This window comes from Phocoena phocoena, chromosome 2 (assembly GCF_963924675.1).
Source record: "Phocoena phocoena chromosome 2, mPhoPho1.1, whole genome shotgun sequence".
In the NCBI taxonomy this organism is placed as follows: Eukaryota; Metazoa; Chordata; class Mammalia; order Artiodactyla; family Phocoenidae; genus Phocoena; species Phocoena phocoena.
In genome coordinates, this window is record NC_089220.1 from 2,015,229 (window position 1) to 2,034,671 (window position 19,443).

The 19,443-nt window shown below is 61.1% G+C and overlaps 1 protein-coding gene across 1 annotated transcript; it reads right to left on the reverse strand.

The window, feature by feature from the left end:
- Positions 1 to 2,076: 2,076 nt before the first annotated feature.
- Positions 2,077 to 10,891, reverse strand: TNFAIP2 (TNF alpha induced protein 2). The gene is made up of 11 exons (XM_065871848.1): positions 10,546 to 10,891; positions 9,605 to 10,238; positions 7,333 to 7,447; positions 7,049 to 7,171; positions 6,785 to 6,885; positions 6,069 to 6,167; positions 5,367 to 5,490; positions 4,407 to 4,529; positions 4,062 to 4,217; positions 3,752 to 3,873; positions 2,077 to 2,218 (listed from the first exon to the last, which is right to left on the reverse strand). Exons 1-11 carry the CDS (start codon positions 10,889 to 10,891, stop codon positions 2,077 to 2,079), a joined length of 2,085 nt encoding a protein of 694 aa, XP_065727920.1.
- Between the last annotated feature and the right edge of the window lie 8,552 nt (positions 10,892 to 19,443).

Here is a 19,443-nt window from a genome sequence, read left to right on the forward strand (position 1 = left end):
CAAGGTCAATTCCAGAAATATGAGAGTCAGTTCCCACTGGCCCTATGCGTGGAGCTGAAAGGATTGTCTGGAGGCCCCGCCTCCCCTTCCTCAGTAAAGGACAGTGGGGGGGCTGGATAGGGTCATGACCACCCTTTACAGGTGAGGAAACTGAAGGGCGAAGTGATGGGCCTTGCCCCACAGCAGACCCCCCCAAAACTCACGCTCACAGGTAAGAAGTGGGTAGGAGGCGCTGGGGGGCCGGACTCATTGGGGATTTGACACAGAAACTGGGGGCACAGGGTCTGCCAGACCCCAAGAGGCTGAGAAAGCCACTGATGGCCCATCCTTGCTCCCAAAATAAATCACTCCACAGCCACTTTTGAAATCAGCTTTATATCAAGCTATAAAACTAAGATCATGTTATAAAAAAACACATACAAAAGCAGTACTACCAAAAATAATAATAATAACATCAAACACGCTAACTCCTACAAATGTACAAAGGCCTTTGTGCACCACTTACACGGGCCAGTTTCCGGCCACAGTACCTGGAAAGAGGGAGCACAAACCCGAGAGCTGGCTGCAAACCCCGTCACGGCGTGCCCAGCGGCGCAGGCGAGGTGGAGTTGTGCCCAAGTCTGACTGCCGAGAGCCTCTGGGGTAAGCAGAGGCCGAGGAGGGTAGCTGAACCCATGTTTCCCTGGGATAGGACAAGGCACCCCACAGGGCAGGGGATGGGTGGAGGCTGTGGTGGGCAAAATAATACCCCCCTCCAAAGATGCCCACGTCCACATCCCTGGACCTGTGACTGCGTCACGTTCCAAGGCAAAGAGGACTTAAGGGGTCAGGTGGAATTAAGGCTGCTAATCAGCTGAACTTAACATCAGAAGAGGATCCTGGATTGTCTGGGTGGGTCAAAGGTCATTGTCTGGGTGGGTCAAAGGTCATCACTGGGGTCCTTAAGGAAGGAAGATGGAGGCAGGAGAGGGGTGCTGAGATGTGAAAGAGAGATCGACCGGCCGTTGCTGGCTTTGGAGATAGAAGCGGGCCACTAGCCAAGAACAGGGGAGGCCAGCCTCTAAAAACTGGAAAAGGCGAGGAAATGGCCCTCCAGAGCATCCAGATGGAACCCGGCTGTCAGCCCGGCTGACACCTTGGCTTTAGCCCACTAGACCCATGTCAGACTTCTGACCTCCACAACCGAAAGAGAGTTCTGTTTTAAACTATTGAGCTTGTGGAAGTTTGCTGAAGTGGCAACAGGAAACTAATCCAGAGGCCGAGGAGTCAGAGGTCAAGCTTGCCCTGCCCAGACCTCAGCCTGACTTCTGGGGAGGACCTGCGGAGGAACCCCTGGGCCTGTCTCCGTGTGGGGGAAGGTGGAGGCTGAGAAAACCCAGGAGGTCCTTGCCCCTCCTGGACCCATCCTCAGGGGAAGCCCGTGGGGAAGCAGAGAAGGGTCAGGGGCTGAGCTGCAGGGGCCCTGATGCCAGCTCTGCCCCCAGCTTGCCATGTGACCCCACAGGCCCCTTTCCAGGTCCCAGATGAGAGCTCATCTTTCCCTTTTTTCCCTCCAGTTCTGCCCTCCATTCCACGCCCTGGCTGAGCCCAGCTCAGCACAGCCCTGGACCAGAGGAGGCAGGAGGGGTGACGCTCAGGCCGCCACCCCGGAGCTGGAGAGGCGCCAAGACCCAGGCTGAGGAGGGCAATTCGGAGGCAGCCTGTGGAAGGACCCCACAGACAGGCGGTGACCCTGGAGCTCCGTCCCCTGGCCACTCCCCCTCCTGGCCCCTCCTTCAGAGCGTGCAAGATCCACCGTCATCTACAGGGAACTTCTCATGTGTGGCCTCCTTGGGTCCCCATAGCTCCCCCCGCCCGCCACGGGAGGGGTGAACAAGCCAGGGCCTGTCCAGTTCTCACGGCCCAGGGACCTGCGCCTAGGCCAGGGCTGGTCAGAAGCAGCAGCAGAAGGCAGGACGTCCGTGAGAGGCCGTGTGGGGCTGTGAAGCCGGTGCTGGTCTGAACGGCCCCCGAACCGAACGGGGTGGCATCCGCTGCTCGCCATGAGCTCACAAGCAGGTCAGGCCGCGGAAGTAGCTAACCAACCTTTATAAGTGAAAACAGGGACTTAGAGGGCTCGCGCGCCCCCGTGTGGATGTCCAGGATGCTCCGGATGGCCCTGAATTCACTGCTGGACAGGTTCCCCTTGATGGCCAGGACGGCGCTCAGGTGGCCTTTGCTGGCAAAGAGAGTATCCTGTCAGTCCAGCCCGCTCGCAACACCCCTGCTCACACCCCCTCCCAGCTCCCCAGACTCCGGGCGGAGCCACAGGGCACTGCAGCCAAGCCCCTGCCCACGAGCAACCCCCCCCACCCCCACCCCGCACACGCTCCTTTGCCCACTGAGCTCCAGCGGCGCTGGCCACCGTGCGTCTCCAGAGCGCGCGAAGCTCCTGCCCTCCTGGGGCCTTTGCACTGGCTGTCCGTCCTGGAGTGCTCTTCCCCATGCTCTTGAGATAACCCGCTTCATCTCACCCTTTAGCTCTCAGCTAAAATGTCAGCTCCCCTGAGAGGCTTTCCCATCCCTAAAGTCAGCACCTCCTGCGGTTCACAACCTTGGTTAAACAATCTTTAAAACTCGCAATTGAACTCCTTTGCCTGATCACCTCGTCGTTGCTAACCTTAAACAGACTGTAAGTAACATAAGGGAGAACGAAGACCTTGTCCGTCTTGTACTTCATTGCATCCTGGTGCCTAAAACAGCCTAAGGAGACCAGTACCTAGTAGGAGACCACTCAGTAACTGTTGGTGGAATGGGTGGATGGGTGGATGGATGGATGGATAGATCAGTGGACGAATGGATAGGTGGATAGGTGGATAGATGGATAGGTGGATAGATGGATAGGTGGATGGGTGGAAGGGTGGAAGGGTGGATGAATAGGTGGGTGGATGGGTGGATGGGTCAACGGATGGACAGATGAGTCGATGGGCGGGTCATCAGATGGATGGATAGAAGATGGGGGAGCAGGTGGGTAACTAGGTGCTTGTATGAGTGCGGAGATGGATGGGTGAGTGTGTAAGTGAGGGGATGGGTAGATGAGTAGGTGGAGTGGGTCAGCCCGTGGCTGGACTAGGCTACGCTGGGACAGTCCAACTCATATCCCATAACTGGAACAGTCTGACAGCATTAGAGGACCCAGACCATAGAATCAATTTCCCTGACTCACCAGATCCTCAGGCAGCCAGGGGCTAAGCCTCCACTCCGGAACAGGGGTACTAGGACCCAGGGCACAGGTCACGCCCCTGAGGGCCCCTAGGCTGAGTGGTGGACCCCAGCTTCACTACTGACTTGCCATGGCCTCCAGCAGGTCCCTGGTCTCTCTGATCTGTTTCCCCTCTGAGGGGCAGTTATCATAAAGGCTAAGAATGTGGGCTGTGGAGCCAGACCCCCTGGATTTGTCATCTTGGCTCTACCACTGACTAGCTGTGTTACCCTGGACACGTTCCTTAAGCTCCCCAGGTCTCATCTGTAAATGGGGATGAAGAGTGTCAGCCTCACAGGGTGGCAGTAAGGACTGAGTGAACAGCCACTGTAAAGATCTGGGCATGGTGGCCGGTACACAGCACTCAGCAAAGGGACTGCATCACGGTGGCCGGTATCTGAGCTCTACCCACCCTGGAGGGACTCATTCTGGCTCCACCAGGCCCTGACCACAGTCGGGTACATCAGGGTCATGCTACCTGCCCAGGTCCTCTGGTGCCCCTGTTCTCACCTGAAGTCAGGGTACCAGGTGGCAAACGTGGCCACCTCGATCTTGATGGCACTGGGGTCTTGCAGGCGAATAATCTCTGCGAGCATGGGGAGGGCACGATGCAGCCAGGTTGCCGGGGAGCCCTGCAGGCACAGGCCTGGTTGGAGGGAGGCTGTCCCTGCCCCGGAGGCCACCCAGGGGCCCAGAGAGGCTCAGGTCCGACCTGATTGGGTTTGGAGAGGCCCAGAGGGGCTGTCCTGGCCCGTGAAGAGCTTGGAGCAGGAGGGCAGCCTATGGGAGTGGGAGCTGGGAGGGGCGGGTGGGGGCTTACGTTCTGAGTGCAGAAGCGCTGGATGAGCTCGGCGTCGGCCAGGATGTGCCCCGCCAGCTGCTGCTGCTGCTCTGCCGTCTTGAGGACCAGGCGCCGCTTGCTGAGGCGGACGATGTACTCCTTCACCAGGTGCAGGTGTACAACCTCCATGAGCTCCTGGGTGGGCGAGTGGGCAGGGTCATGTGAGCCAACACACAGGGAACTCACCACCTCCCTCGAGGCTTCGAAGCCAGGGTCCAGGGAGGGGCGGATGCCAGAGCAAAGGAGCGCGTCCGTATGTGTGCGCGCATGTCCAGACCACCCCCCACCCCACCGGCTCCTGCCACCAGCTCAGCACCCCCTTACCTCCCGGAAACAGTCCTGCAGTTCAGAGAACTCGGGCAGCCTCTCGCCCACCACGGAGATAATTTCCTCCAGGGTCTGCGCGGGGGCCGCCCAGCGGGTCTGTGTGAACCTCTTGAACAGCGGCTGTGAAAGGAGAGAAGCAGGATGTCTGGCCACGCCCTGCAGAGGAAGGGCCAGCCGCAGAAACATGCACACACAGACACACACGGACACACGGGGCCCAGGACAGGGGCCGGGGACGTTAAGGACTCCCAGGGAAGCCAGGGAGCGCTCGGGCCCTGCTCACAGGCAGGGACTGGAGGCGTGGTGTGCACACCCTTCTCACAGGCCGACCAGCTGCCATCTGCCTGCCCTGAGGCCTTTTCCACTGGCCGCCCTCCTTAAATAAATAAATTCCTGCATAAACAAAGCCTTGTGCTTGGCTGGGCCTGTGAGGAGCCGGCCAAGTCATCCAGGGTCACCGCCTGGTCACCCACAGCTGCCGGGCACTGAGGCCAGGGCGGGTTCCCATGGAGGGCAGGCAGGGAGTCCCTCCTCCTCGTTTCCTGGGACCCCTGCCTCATTCTCTGCTAAAGGCGCTAAAGGGTTTCTGTGGGTTTCTTGGCCCACAGCAGACGTGGTGACGGCTGCCAAAGGCTCTGAGCACCACAGCTGGGAGTCAGGCATGGGGACAGGGCCTGGACAGGAGGGTCTGGGGCGTCTCAGCGGGGGACGGGCACTGAAGCTTCCCGTCTGCACCCGAGGGCCCTGGGCGGCCCTCTGAGGCCAAGCCCCGGGGCTGAAGCGTTGGGAGTGAGGTCAGGGGCCCGCCATGGGCCCCTCACCTGGCCTCACACCACGCCTTCCACGTGCCAGCTCTTCGCTTCTGCCACCCTCCCTGCCCAGTCCCCTCCCAGGCCCTCCCCGCCCTCCCCCAGCACCGGGCTCAGCGTGTGACACACGGCGGGAGGCTCCGGCTACCTTCAGGACCCCAAACAGGCTCTGGAGCAGGGTATCAACGCCACGACTCTTGAGCTCCTCCAGGGGGCTCAGCAGGTGGCTCGGGAGGTCCTGTGGTGTCTGCCACTTCTGGTCCACGAACATCCTGGAAGGACATGGGAGGCAGGGAGATCACACCAGTCCTGCCGAGAGCGCCAGTTAGCCTGAGGCTAATCTTCCTAAACCGTTCCTCTAGAACCCTCCCTGGCTCCCCGTTCCCCATGGGAGCGAGTCCACGTCATCCCACCCATGCTGCCGAGGCAAGGCCCAGCCTTCCCGCTCCCAGCACACACGTAACACCACATCCTCTTCTAACTGAGGGCCTCTCCACAGCACCTCCCTTTGCCCATCTGCTTAATGGACGTGATCACTGTGCCTACCTAATAGGGTTGTCATAAGGATGAAATAAAATAAAGTAAATCAGTTGCGCGAGTGCTTGACCCCCCAGCACTAGATAAACGTTCACTGCTGCTGCCGCCGCTGCCGCGCCACAGGCCCTGGCATTTCCTTACGGACCTGCTCGTTTTAATTCAACATCTCTGCTGAAGCTGCCCCTCCCCCCCTCCCCCATCCCGGGCACCTCCCAGCCGCCTCCCAGTTACCCTCTCTCTCTCTCTCTGTCTCTCTCACAGGCAGGCAGCCCCAGTGATGCCGGCTCCCACAAACTCCACCCAGTGCCCTCACCGGAAGGAGAGGCAGTTGTTGATGTTGGCGATGACATTGGCCCTGTAATTTCTCAGCTGTTTGCTCCTCTCCAGAAATTCATCAAAGGCACGCTGGTAGCTGGTGAAACCCGAAAGGGAACATGCGGGACCAGCACAAACACCGGGACGGGAGCAGCCTCCCTGGGTTTACATATGGGCTCCCCACAGCACAGGGAGGGGCCCCTAGCCCCGAAGCATCCTGTAACTGGCTTCACGTTCTCAGGCCAGTGAGGCCAGGGCCCCTGCAGAGCTCCTGAAGAGGGTGTCCACCCCGCTCTGCTGCCTCCCTCCTCCCCCCAGGCCCCCTCTAGAGCTGGAAGACTGGAGGCCTGGGCCATGCAGGGGTCCTCAGAGGAGGGGGAGGGAGCTAGCCAAGAGAACCGTGAGGGTGCAGACTGGAGCGTCCCCGGATGCGGAGGCCAGTGTCTCAGTCCCTCACGGGGCATCTTCTTTGCAGCTGGGGGCTGCTCTGCTGGGAGCTTCGCCGAGAGCAGGTGGTCAGATTACCTCAGGCTCTTAGCACCCAGGTGGGTGGTACAGGGGGATGAGGACGCCTGCTCAGAATGACAGACCCCCAAGGAGCAGGGAGGGGCACTGATCTAGCTTGGATTCCCACCTGGGGCACGAGGGCGGGGCGGGGCGCTGAGAGGGGTGGCCGCAGGGACCCTTCCTGCGTGCGCACAGGCCGTCACCCACCTCTTGAGGAACGCAGCCAGCTCCACCAGCAGCATGTGTTTCATCTGCGCGCCCAGGTCAAGGGTGATGCTCTCGGCCTTGGCCTGGCCCTGGGAGATGATCTGCAGGGGTGAGGTGAACTGAGCAGGGGCCCACCTGGTCTAGGGCTGGGGCTGCGGCGGGTGTGGGGGTCGGTAAGACATGGAAAAGAGGGACTGTGCTCAGGGGCGAGCGTGTGTTTGCACGCAAGGATGTGCGCTCGTGCACGAGGGGCAGCCGTGCTACCTGGATGACGTCAATGGCCAGCTCACTGTGGCAGCGGCCGTCCAGCCTCTGCGGAGCCACATCCTGGGTCCAGCGCTGTGACTCCAGCTCCAGGGCACGGGCCATCAGCTCCTTCACGCTGGCCTTGGGGGAGGAGGGGCTGGTCAGGGGAGCGCGAAGCCCACGTGGATGTGCCTGTCAGGCTCCCTGCCACGTCCTGTCTGCCCCGGCCGCCCCTCCGCTTCCTTCCCGCCCCCCCTTTGCCCCGGCCCTGGCGCTGGCGCTGGCGCTGGCGCTGGACTCACCACCTGATTGGAGAGGAACGTGGCCTCCAGCAGCCGGATCTGCTTGGGGGACAGGAGGCTCCCAAGCCTGACTCCTTGCAGCTCGCCTGCCAGCTTGGGGCTGTTGATGACGTCACTGTGGGCAGAGGGGGCTGGCATGAGGAAAGCTCACGCCACCCCTCCGGCAAGAGCCCTCCTCCTCGGCCTCAGCCTCTGGCAGGCCCAGAGCTCAACTGCCTGCCTCCACCGAACCCCATCCCTGCTTCCCCACCTCATGTGGTGGGTCCTGCACCTGCTCAGCCTGATCCAGGCCCCAAACCCTGGAACCGTCGTGCCTCCTTTACTCTCACCCCCATCTGCTTCTGCTCCAAAATACCGCCCCGAGACTGATGAGCCGCGAGCTACGGCTAGAGGCACCCCCCTGCCCAGCCACCGCCCTCTCTCGCCTGGCTCACTGCAGGACCCCCCTCCCTGCCTCCCCGCTTCTGCCCTCACCTCCAACAATCCCTCCTCCACCCAACAGGCAGTACCACCTCTCAGGTCTGATCTCCCGGCTCTAAGGGCTCCCCGCTCTCACACAGACAGGATACAGCTCCTTACCCTCTGCCTCCTTCTCACCCATCCCCCACCACACTCGAGCCCTGCTGGCCTTGGGCACCCACTAGCCCTGTGCCCTCTTCCCCCCGCCCCCCAGCCGGGTCTGCTGCCCCCAGAGGTGGGCCAGTCCAAGCAGGAAGGGCTGTCCCCGCACCACCCTGAACTGCTCTAAGGAGGCAGATCCACCCATCCCTGTGGCACCTCTGTCGGGTCCCAGAGCCCCCTGGGGACTGCCCAGCCCTGGCACTTCCTCAGGGACCTTGGTCTGCCTGGAGGCTCAAGAATGGCCCTCTCTGCCCCTCCCCCAGCCTGGATGCGCTGTGTCCCTTTGCTCCCCGCACTTCTGGCCACACAGGCCTCCACGGAGCCAACCCTGGACTCCCCCCCTCGGGGCTCCATGCCCGGCTGACCTCAGTTTCCTGCTGCAGTGACCCCAGTGGGTCCCAGGCTAAAAGCCCCTGGGGTCACTGGGTCAGGAAGGCTGAGGGTGAGAAGTGTGAGTGCCTGGCATTTCTTGGTGAGTCAGGACAAGCAAGAAGGAACAGGTTCAGAGCCGCCCTGACTCTCCCGCAACCCCTGCCCTGTGCCAACTTCCCTATGCCCTGCCGACTCCTCACCCACCACTCCCCAACCGGCCCTTCCTCCGGCCCCCGTGAGGCTGACCCACCAGTACCAACCGAGACCACTGGCCACCCAGATGTGTCCCCGAGATGCTTGGGCATTGCTCACACGGGCTACACCTCCAGGCTTCCTGTGGGCTTTACACTAGGTGCCGGGGCCAGTCCCTATAGGAGCCCCTGGCCTCTCGTGCCCTGGTCATTTCCACGCTGCAGTATAAGTCTCTCCCCACCCAGCTTGTGTGAACGACCAGAGGTCTGGGGAAATGAGGGGATGCCTGAGGCGGTACCCGGCTGGTAACCAGGTATCCTTCACTGGCAGAGCAAGCCTTCCAAACTGAGGGGCTCCAGGCCTCGGGGGCCAGAGCCCAGCTCTGTGCGGCCTCACTGAATGACCCTGCACAATGGGGATCTTTCCAACAGGCCCAGCGGCCCCACCCTGCCCCTGCTCCCTGTCCTGCCTGGGAGTGCCCCCAGGGGCCTGCTGGATAATCCAAACACTGACGAGCTCCACACAGCTCCCAGAATGCTTCACAGCTCAGCCTCAGGCCCTGGAAGATGACTCCCTTTGCCGGGAACACCACCCTCCCTCTTACTGACCTGTCCTCCTCTTTCCTCCCCTGCCTGACTGCCTGACTTCTATTAGACTGTGAGCTGCCCCAGAGCAGCAAACTCCTGTGGCAGGTAGAAGTCTGCGCCGTCTCTTCTGAGCTGGCTTCCTGGGCTGACCCAGGCGAGGTCAGGGCCCCCTCCCCCGGGCTCCCCTGCCACACCCCTTCCTGCTCTGGATGGGCGCTGCTTCATGTCCTCCCCAGACTGGGAACTCATGAATGAATGATGAAGTCCCTGCCATTCTCTGTGCCTCAGTTTCCCCAACTGTGGAATGGGGCCGAGGCCCAAGAGACTAAGGACTACAAGTGCAAAGCAGACCCAGCCCAGGCCCTGCCCCCTTGAGTCCAAGCCCATCTGTGCTTCTCCCACCTGGAACTCCCTGCACGGGGTGACAGCCCCTGCAGAGCGGCCTCCCTGCCCCCGGGGCCCCGCCCAGCACCGGGGCGCCCGGCTGCCCAGCCGCTCACTTGGGGTAGAGGTTCTGCACCCAGACCAGCAGCACGTAGGTGTCGCGTTCGCTCAGCTCGAACTGCGCCAAGTCCGCCAGTTGCGCCGCGAAGTGCTCGTGGTAGCTCTCGGCGTAGGCCGCCACCACGGCGAACTCGGCGGGGAACAGCGGCTTCAGCCGCTCCACCACGGCCTCCAGGTCCTCCTTCACGGTGCGGCCCATGTGCAGGAAGGCGCGCTCGGCCTCCGTGCGGCCCTCGGCAGCCGCGGCCGGCCGCTGGTCCAGGCGCTCCTTGGCCGCCTGCGCCACGCCGCGCCGCCACAGCTGCAGCCAGCGCCGGGGCCGCGTGGCCGCCAGTGCCGAGGGCGCGGGCCCCGCCGCCGCCGCCGCGCGGTCCTCGCGCTCCTGCTCGGCCAGCACGGCCAGCGCCTGGCGCAGCCGCTCCGGCGCCACCTCCAGCGGCCGGCGCAGCAGGCCGAGCACCTGGTCACGCAGCAGCACGTACAGCGCCTCCACCTTGCTCTGACGCCGCAGCAGCTCCTCCTCGTTCATGCCGCCCGCCGCCATCGCCGCCTGCAGCTCCCGCTCCAGCGCCAGCAGCGGCCCCGCCGCCTCCAGCCGTCCGTGCTCCAGGTCAGCCTTGAGCTCCTCCACTGCGGCCAGGACCCGACGTTAGCGCGGCCCGGGGCCCCGAAACCCACCAGTCACCTCCCGTGGGCCGAGACCTCAAAAGGTGAGGTGAGGCGCCGGAAGGGGCGAGTCGACGTCCCAGACAGGACCGAGGGCCCCTCCGCTCGCTCCCTGCCCCTGAGATCAGGGCGCGCAGGGGAAGCTGGCAAGGGAGACACCTCCGCGCCCACCTTCCCTGCCCTCTCTGTCCTGGGTGAGTGGGGCGTCCACTCCAGTGAGCCCCGATCCTGCCCAGACCCTGCCCGGCTGGGACCTGGGGCCCCTGCCTACCTGTGGGCAGCCGGCCAGCCGGCCCGGACTGGGACTCAGAGTCGCCCTCTGTCTCTGCTGAGCTGGGCTGACTCTTCTTCTTCCTCCCTTTGGTGAAGACGCTAAACATGTTGGCCAGGCCTTTCGACTTCTTCTTCTTCTTCTTCGCAGCCTCTTCTTCATCCCTATCTGGGGCTTCGTCGGCCTCCAGGGGTGGCACCAGGTCCTCGGAGGAGGCCTCCGACATGGAGGCTTCTGACTCTGCCTCCGAGGTGAAGGGCAACTTCTGGGGGCTTCGGGGCAAGTCAAGGACCCCTGGCGCAGGCTGCTGGCCCGTAAAGCCTTGTAAGGTCATCGTCTTCAGCATCACGCCGGCTCAGGCCTGCGGGTTGGCAAGGCGAGGGAATGAAAGGCTCAGCGGTCACCAGGGGATGGGCCTGGCTTCCGGCTCCCCGGTCCAGGTACACAGCCAGGTTGATGTGTTTTCACCCGTATGACCACCAGGCTCTGGCCTTCTCCTGGCCCAGATGGGCACCAACAACTCAACTCTCTTCCCAGACACCAGTTCCTCAGGACCCACCGCCCCTCTGAGAACTACCGAGGCAGGGAGGAAGCTGGGGTTGGGAGGCATATTCCAGACAGAAGGGGCCTTCACTTCGTTTTGGCAAATCCTTCCTTGACAGCCCACCCTCTGGGCAGGGAGAAGGGACTGCAGTGCATGAGAACCACCAGGATTCCACGAGACCCCAGGGGAGCAGGCAGACCACGGGCCGCCGTCCCACGGCGCCGAGCGAGAACCGAGGTCCAGAAAAGTCACAGAGCACCAGAGGCTGGGCCGAGGCAGGAACCCAGCCCCAGCCCCGTCCTCCATTTTGCCTGTTCTTGTCTTGACTCGTGCAGCTTTGGGGTCACAGAGGAACGCTTTGAGCAGAAACACGGCTGCTCCGGCTGGGACCACAAGGTAGGCAGGGCCTGACCCCTATATGACCTTGGGGCTCAAGTCCACAGAAACCATAGTGCCCCCTCAAACTTCAGGGGGTCTTTCCCATGTCCATAGGGACAAGGGGCTCAATGAGGCACAGGGCTGTCTGAGGTCACACGGCAACTGGCAACTGGGACTGGAAACCCAAGCTTCCCAGCTCCACAAATGGGGTGACATCATCGTCACAAAAGCTTCCACTTTCTGGGCGCTTCCTGAGTGCCCATCCCATCACTTCCGCACTCCCTTCCAGGAGGCGTGTTATTTTCCTCATCTCACACAGCTAGCTCAGAGGGGCTTAAAATGCCCCAATGGTCAACAGCCTGGGCTTGGAACTCAGATCACCTGGCTCCGGGCACCCCTGCCTCATGGCCCCCAACACCTCGCGAGCTGCATTCAGAGGGGCAGCACCCTCCCCAGCGCCTTGACCATTGTGAAAGCCAGGCCAGGACTGGTGGAGGGGAACATGGCTGACCCCAAAGGAGGGAGCGGGGCAGGGCTGGGCCTCCCTGGTAACTGCGGTGATCCATAACCACAGTGCCTGCCCCACCACCCGAGAGTAAACACACCAAGTCATGACTCATACAAACAGTGACTTCAGTTCACCCCTGCAAGGCAGATGGGGTGATCCAATCATCCAGAGAGAGAAATTGAGGCGGCAGGAGGCGGGGTGGGATTAGGCCTGTCAGACTTTCTACAACCCCTACTGCCTCCCCATCGGCCCAGTCTCCTCTCACATTCGCCCCGGGACTCGTCCCAAACCCCCAGGCTTGACCAGAGCCACTCAGTGGCCAGGAAGCTGGGCTTTCTCACACTCCCACTGGCTTCAGCAGGTGCCTGGGCAGAGTCCTACCCTGCTGGATCTCCGTTGCGTCCCCTGTGCCATTTGGCCTGAGAGTTCCACTCCAGAACCAAGCAGGGAGTACTCTGGGGAGCCCCAAAGCCAGGGTCCCCAGGTGCAAGCCTACTGGGCATTTCTGCCCTGCAGAGCCCTTGCCTCAGCTTCCCTCCTACTCCATCCCATTTTCATGCCAGGCACCCACAGGAGCTGGTCTGGCTGGCTGGGGCTGCTCAGCGCCACCCTGGGCCCCCAGGCCCCACCTCTGCCCCCCGCTGGGGTGAGGGTGAGGGCCATCTGACCCGCTGTGCTCCCACCGGCCTCACCTCTGTCCTCACTGCCCCCCACCTCCTCCATCCCCACACGTGCTAGGCTCTACCCAGCCTCCAGACCTGGCTCCTGCAGGTCCCCACATGGCATCGCTGCCTCCTCGCCTCTGTGGCACAAACTCTCCTCACCCTTCAGGGTCCTGCAGCAGCCCCCTTGGCCCACGTCCCAGGCCTTGACTCTGAGGCAGCTGGTGCAATAGAAAGAGAACAACTGTGGGCTTAGCTGTACCACCCACTAGGGTGTGGACCAGACTTCACCCTTCCTTCATAGGCCTTAGTCTCCCCATCTGGGAAATGGGGATGAGGACCCCACCTCACAGTACTGCTGAAAGGATGTGAGGAAACCACTCAGACACATGCTGGCACCTAGCCAGGCCTCAGTAAGGGTCTGCGTCATGTGTCCCAGTGTCTGTCAGGCTAACCCTGGCGCCCGGATACAGCAGAAGAGGGCAGGAGAGGGATCCTTTAAGGCCAGGCTCGTGGCTGGGCACACTGAGACAGGAAGGGGAGTGCTCCGAGTCATACCCTGCGGCCACAGCCTGTGGCCCAACAGTGGCACCCCTCAGGTCCTCCCAGCTCCCCCAGCTTCTCCTCAGGCACACACACCCTCACTCTCCTTTCCGGGTCAGGGCTGAGGTCCACCCAATCCTCCCTGGTCCCTGTGCCTAGCTCCTCCGTGCCTATAGGTCCTGCTTCCTACCGCAAAAGGGACACCCGGCGCCTTTCCCCACAGCCTCTCCCTGATGCTTTTTGCGGGACACAGTCCTCCGCTGGGAGCATCTAAGCACCCTGACGCAGCAGCTCAGCCCGGGGGCCTCAGTTTCCCTAGAAGAGGGGCTGCCAGAGACCTGGGCTCCGTCCCGCCCCCTTGGTCCCCTCCGTCGCGCCGGCCGCTCCCTCGTGGGATGGGGCCGGAGACTCGGGGTCGGGGCGGCCGAGCAGCCGCGCGGAGAGGTTGGGGACGGACGCACCGCGGGCGGAGGTCACTTACTGTGTCCGGGCCGGGCCGCCGCTGTCTGGGCTGAGCCGGGCGCCGCCTGAAATAGACGCAGACTCCGCCCCCGCTGGGCCCGCTCGCCCCGCCCGCCGCCTCCGCGGAAAACCCGCGGGCGAGGGCCAAAGCACAGCGTGGCGGGGGCTGCCTGTGTCCCCGTGTCCGGTGTCGCGCGCCTCCCCGAGGCGGTGCTGGGCCTGCGTAGCAGGGGAGCGGGGGAAGGGGTCACGACCTCCCACCAGCCCGGACGGGATGACTGGGCTGGCCAAGCGTCGCCAGGCTGTGTCGGGCGCGGGACCGGCACCCAAGGCGGACGGAGTGGGTCTGGCGCTGACCCGTTGTCCGACGACGGCTTCCGATTGGCTGGCTGGGAGGGGCCCCCGCGCTCAGGACCACTTTCGCGCGTCACAGATCCAGCACCCACCCCAGCTCAGCCCAACTGTGGGGAGTCCCCTTCCCCCCGCGGGGTGCTGGGGACAGTCCCACCTGACTCCCTCGGAGGGTGGCCGCGCGGAGAATCACCCCCTCTGGAGAGAGTGTTCCCACTCTGGGTATCACTGTGGCCGCAGAGAGCCATGGGAGGGGGCCTTCATGGAGGAGCCTCCCTAAGGGATCGGGGGTTGGTCAGCCATGGACAAAGCACCTACGCTGGTGCCTTGCATACGCTGTCACCATCGAGTCCTGCTTAAAACGGAGAAATGGCTCACAAAAGTGAGTGACTTGGCTTCCCTGGTGGCCCAGTGGTTGAGAGTCCGCCTGCCGATGCAGGGGACACGGGTTCGTGCCCCGGTCCGGGAAGATCCCACATGCCGCGGAGCGGCTGGGCCCGTGAGCCATGGCCGCTGAGCCTGCGTGTCCGGAGCCTGTGCTCCGCAACGGGAGAGGCCACAACGGTGAGAGGCCCGCGTGCCGGGTGGGGGCCGGGGGGGTCGGGGGAAGTGAGTGACTTGCTCGAGGGCACACAGTCAGTAAATGGTGGTCGGTGGTCGGAACCCACACGCAGGCCTGTAGGACTCCCACTGAAACACTTTCCCTTCCTGGGACCGGCGCTGGGCCAGGACAGGCTCCTAAAGGCACCAGATGGGGACCCCGACAGCTCAGGCTTGAGTCTCACTCAGCCCAGCTTTGTCCGCACTCAGCGTGGCCTTGAGCAGGTCACATCCCTTTCTGGGCCTCCGTTTCCCTATCTAAGCCCTGTTTTTCTGTCAAAGGGCCGGAGGGGTGCTGGTGAAGAGTACCTCTTCCCCGTTTCACATCTTAGGAATTCCTGCCCTCTGGAAAGGACCCTGTGGCTCAGGAATTTCCCGCCTGGGCACCAGCTTCCTTTTTGCTTCTTAATAGAGCCTCTGCTCCTCCCTCCCTTTTGTTTGCCACCCCTCCCCCTCCCCACTGGTTCCCTGCTCCCCCTGGGAACTGGGCACAGATCTCTGCAGGCTGGGAGGCCTGGCCAAGTGGGCAAGGCAGGGGGGAGATGGGGGTGCCCTTTGGAACTGAGAACTTCCTCTTCCTCCTTAGGAATGGTGGCTTGGACATCGATCCTGTCCCTCGGGGGGAGGGGGGGTGGGAAGGGGGGGCTGCAGTAAGAAGGGCTCCACCCCTTCTCTCCCTGTAGCCGCAGGGGTGACATTTTTCAGATCTGAACCAACTGGTCACAGTGCCCCTTGACAGGGAGGGTCATTCCAGCTGCTCCCAGTGCATAGATGGGGAGACTAAAGGCCAGAACCCCCCTCCCCCCAAGTTCATCCAGCCAGACAGGGTGACAAGGGCAAGAAGCAAGGGGTCCTGGCCCAGTGCCTCCGTGGCTGCCTGCTGTGGCCTCATTGCGCAATCCCCATGCCTTCCCACCAGGCTTCTTCTTCTAACCCCAAACAGATTGGGAAATCGCTGGAGAATCCAAAGTGCTGTGGGTAATGGGGGGAGGGGACAGTGTCAGGCTCAAAGACCCCACCATCCCCTCAGAGCTCCAGACCCTGGTCTTCAGGGACAGGAAGGATGCTTCACCGGGCAGATGCTGGGCAGCCACCCTCGTCCCCAGCTGCCATGACACCTGCGCTCCCTCTCCATGGCCTCACTGAGCTCCAGGCTGCGGCTAGGGGGTGGGAAAAGCTGCCCACCCCTCCTGTGGCTGCACCAGGCACTTCTTTCCCTGAGTTCAGGCATGAGGGTCAAGCATCACATACGTGAAACCCCCAACTCAAGGGAAATCCTCTGAAAATAGGGCTGCATAGAGGGCCAAGGGGTGTGACTGCCAGTGGGGCCCATAGGGCAGGAGCTATTCTAACCCCCTCTTGACAGATGGGGAGACTGTCCCCAGGAGACCACACTTCCAGAAGGAGCCAAAGGCCAGCCAAGAATTCCACCCTCAGCAGGAAATGAGCATCAGATGCTTGTTGAGAGCATCCCTGGCCAGCTGCTCTCCCATCCCCCACCTCCCCAGGGGATGGGTCGGAGGGGCTGCAGGCCAGTTCCACCTGGCAGGGAGGGCAGCACGCGGGAGCGGACTGGCAGAAGATCCTTCAGGCCAGCCCGGAAGTCAAGTGTGCCAGCACCTGGCCAGGAGCTGTAGTCAGCTCCTTGCATGCAACTCAGGGCTTGGGAGGCCCAGGACACGTGCCTTCCCTCCGCTTGGAAACGACAGATGACGTTTTTTTTTAATTGTGGTAAAATACACATAACCAAATGTACCATTTTGACCATTTAAAATATATAGTTAGTGGCATGATGTCATACATTGTTATGCAACCGTCACCACCATCCACCTCCAGAATTTTTTCACTTTGCAAAACTGAAGCTCCGTACTCATTAAACACTAACTCCCCCTCGTCACCTTCCCACTAGCCTGGCACCCACCATTCTACTTTCCATCTCTATAAACTTGACTATTCTAAGTAGATCATATAAGTGGAATCAAAAAGATGGTAACTGTCCTTTGGTAACCGGCTTATGTAACTTCACATAATGTCATCAAGGTTCATCCATGTTGTGGCGTGTGTCAGAATGTCCTTCCTTCTTAAGCTTGAATAATGTTTCATTGTTTATCTTTTCAGCTGTCCATGGACGCTTGGGTTGCTGCTGCCTGTTGGCTGTCGCGAGTAACGCTGCTCTGAGCACGGGTCGACAGCTGACATTTGTCAACAGGTGCCAAGCTCTGTGCTAAGTGCTTTGCATGCACTAACTGATTTCATCAACCTTATGAAATGGGTACTCCTTAATTATCCCCTTTTCACAGATGAGGAAATCGAGGCACAGATAGTTCCAGTCGCGTGGTGGTCAGCGGTGGAGCTGGAAGCCACACAGAAAGCGTTTTGCTGTATTACTTATCCCCTAATGTTGATCAACTGAAATACAGCTTGATGCATTTAAGTCAGACACAAGGAAGGACTGACTGCTGGGCTAGGAAGCTTCGATGCACAAATGGGAGCTTTTACTGCCCTCTACTCCTTTTTCATCTTTGGAAAAGAAAAAAAAATTCCCAATCTCTTTCACGACCTTGTCCAGTCAATTAACGGAGTCTTCACCCTCACCCTGTGGGGCAGCAGGAGGGGCTGACCCAGTCCTGGCAGCCCAACCAGAGAATAATGCAGGCGGTGTGTGTTTAATGTCCTCCCTCTTTTCCCCCTCCCGAAGCTCCCTGGAAGAAGGGTGGGAGGCAGAGGGAGCCCGTTCTGGCACAGGGCTCAGCAGGTGCAAAAGCCGGTGGGGGGATGGGACTGGAGCCAGGGGGCACCAGGAGGACCTGGCTGGCAGGGCGGTGCTGACCGCGGGTGGACTCCTCCTCACGGCCCCGCCAACTTCCCTCTGTGAGATGACTTGCACTTCCCACTGCCCCAGCCCTGGCTCTCAGGGCGCTGCTTCTCCCTTCACTTCTCAGGCGGTCACCTGACCTGGGACCCTTCCTGGAGCCTCTTGTTTCCTGGGGATGTCCCACTCACTAAGAGCGCTGGGCAGAGCCATTGGATCCTCTGTTGACAGGTGAGGAAACTGAGTCCTGGAGAGGTAAGTGAATGCAAAAGCTGAGGCCTTCAGGCTGGCATCTCTGCTGCCACCCAGGCTTCCCCAAAGGGGAAGTCACTTGCTCAGGGTCATTGGCAGCTGCACCTGACCTCGGCCAGAGTCTCCTGACCCCGCTGAGGACCATGGAATGGCCAGGACAGCTGACCAGGCACCACCCTCCCAGGCCAGCCCCTCCCAGGGGGGCACCCATCAGAGCAGGCGTACCCCGGCAGGCAATGCCCCCCAACCCCCAGGCAGCCGTCTACTTGATAACAGCCCTTCCCTTCCTCCCAGGAGGAAGTTAGACCTCACACTCCTTTCTGTGTTTGGCAGATGGGGAAAATGAGGCCTGAGGAGGAAAGGCTTCCTCTGGTGCTCGATGAGCCTGGCCCACTTCCCGTGCTGGAGGTGGGACCACTCGGGAGAAAGCAGGGCCCACTAGGCAGCAGGACCCTAACCCCAGTGGCCTTCTAAGGAGTGTAATGCAGGAGGGCCCCCTGGAGGGATGCCCTTCCAGGGCATCAGGGAATTTCCGTGCCAGCCCCAGTGACCTGGCCTGTTTCCTAAGTGGGCCTGGCTTTTCACAATGGCTTTCAGTGGTGATGCAAGATGGCTAACTTCTCCTCCTAGCCCTTCAGACCCGGGGCTGCCCTGGTCCAGCAGCCTGCGGGCCCTTCTCCTAGACGGCATCATTTCCAGGAAAACAGCCTTACTCCGCATAAATTCCCACCCAGTGACAGAGGCAGGTCACGTGGCAGGAGCTCTGGTGGGAATCCCAGTGCTCTGTAGAGCCCACCAAGGCTGAAGGGGAGGGGGGGAGCCTGCCCCAAACCGCCACAGGGCCCACCAGTTCCTCAAATCCGGGTGTTGGAATGCCTCCTCATCCGATACCAGGGAGCTCTGCCCTCCTGGACTTTGGAGAAGGAGGGCATGATGGTGGGGCTCGGGCATGGGACCACTTGGACCCTGGGGCACTCCACCACTTACATCTGTGTTTTTTTGTTTTTGTTTTTTGGCCACGCCTCGGCTTGTGGGATCTTAGTTCCCCAACCAAGGATAGAACCCCGGCCCTTGGCAGTGAAACCACTGGACCACCAGGGAATTCCCACATCTGTGTTTTTAGGCACATTGCTTCACCCTTTGGGACCTCCCAATCCCTTCTGGAAATGGAGCAGACACTTGCTCAGGGGGTTGCCAGGGAAGGCTCCAAGGAGAGAGTGCATATAAATAACAGGAACTGCTACTCGGAGGGAGTGCAAACCCCAGGCCAGGCCCTTATCCAGCACATCAGCATTTTCTCCTGTAATGCTCCCAATTTTACACCAGGAGATAGAGCCCAGAGAGGTGGAGTAACTGCCCAAAGTCACACAGCTAGGAAGGTGCAGAGCTGGGACCCCAGCCCAGAGAGGTCTGAATCCAGAGGCTAATTCTTTTTCTTTTAATTGAAGTATAGTTGATTTACAATATTATATTAGTTTTAGGTTACAACGTGGTGATTCGATATTTTTCCAGATTATACTCCATTTAAAGTTAGTATAAAATAAGAGGTTAATTCTTAACCCCCGCGCCGAATCCTTAGGAAGGAGGAAGGTCATGAATCACAGCACACAGCGCACCCCAGAAACAGCAGGACTTTGCACAGCATTCCTCCTTCCCGCATGCTAAGAGTCCAATATTTGGGGATCCTATCAATCTAAGAGCGTTAGGTTCTCTACCGTCTGCTTTCACAGGGCTCAGGAAAGACTGCCGTCCCCCCAGCACAACTCCCTCCAGCAAAAGCAGGTGC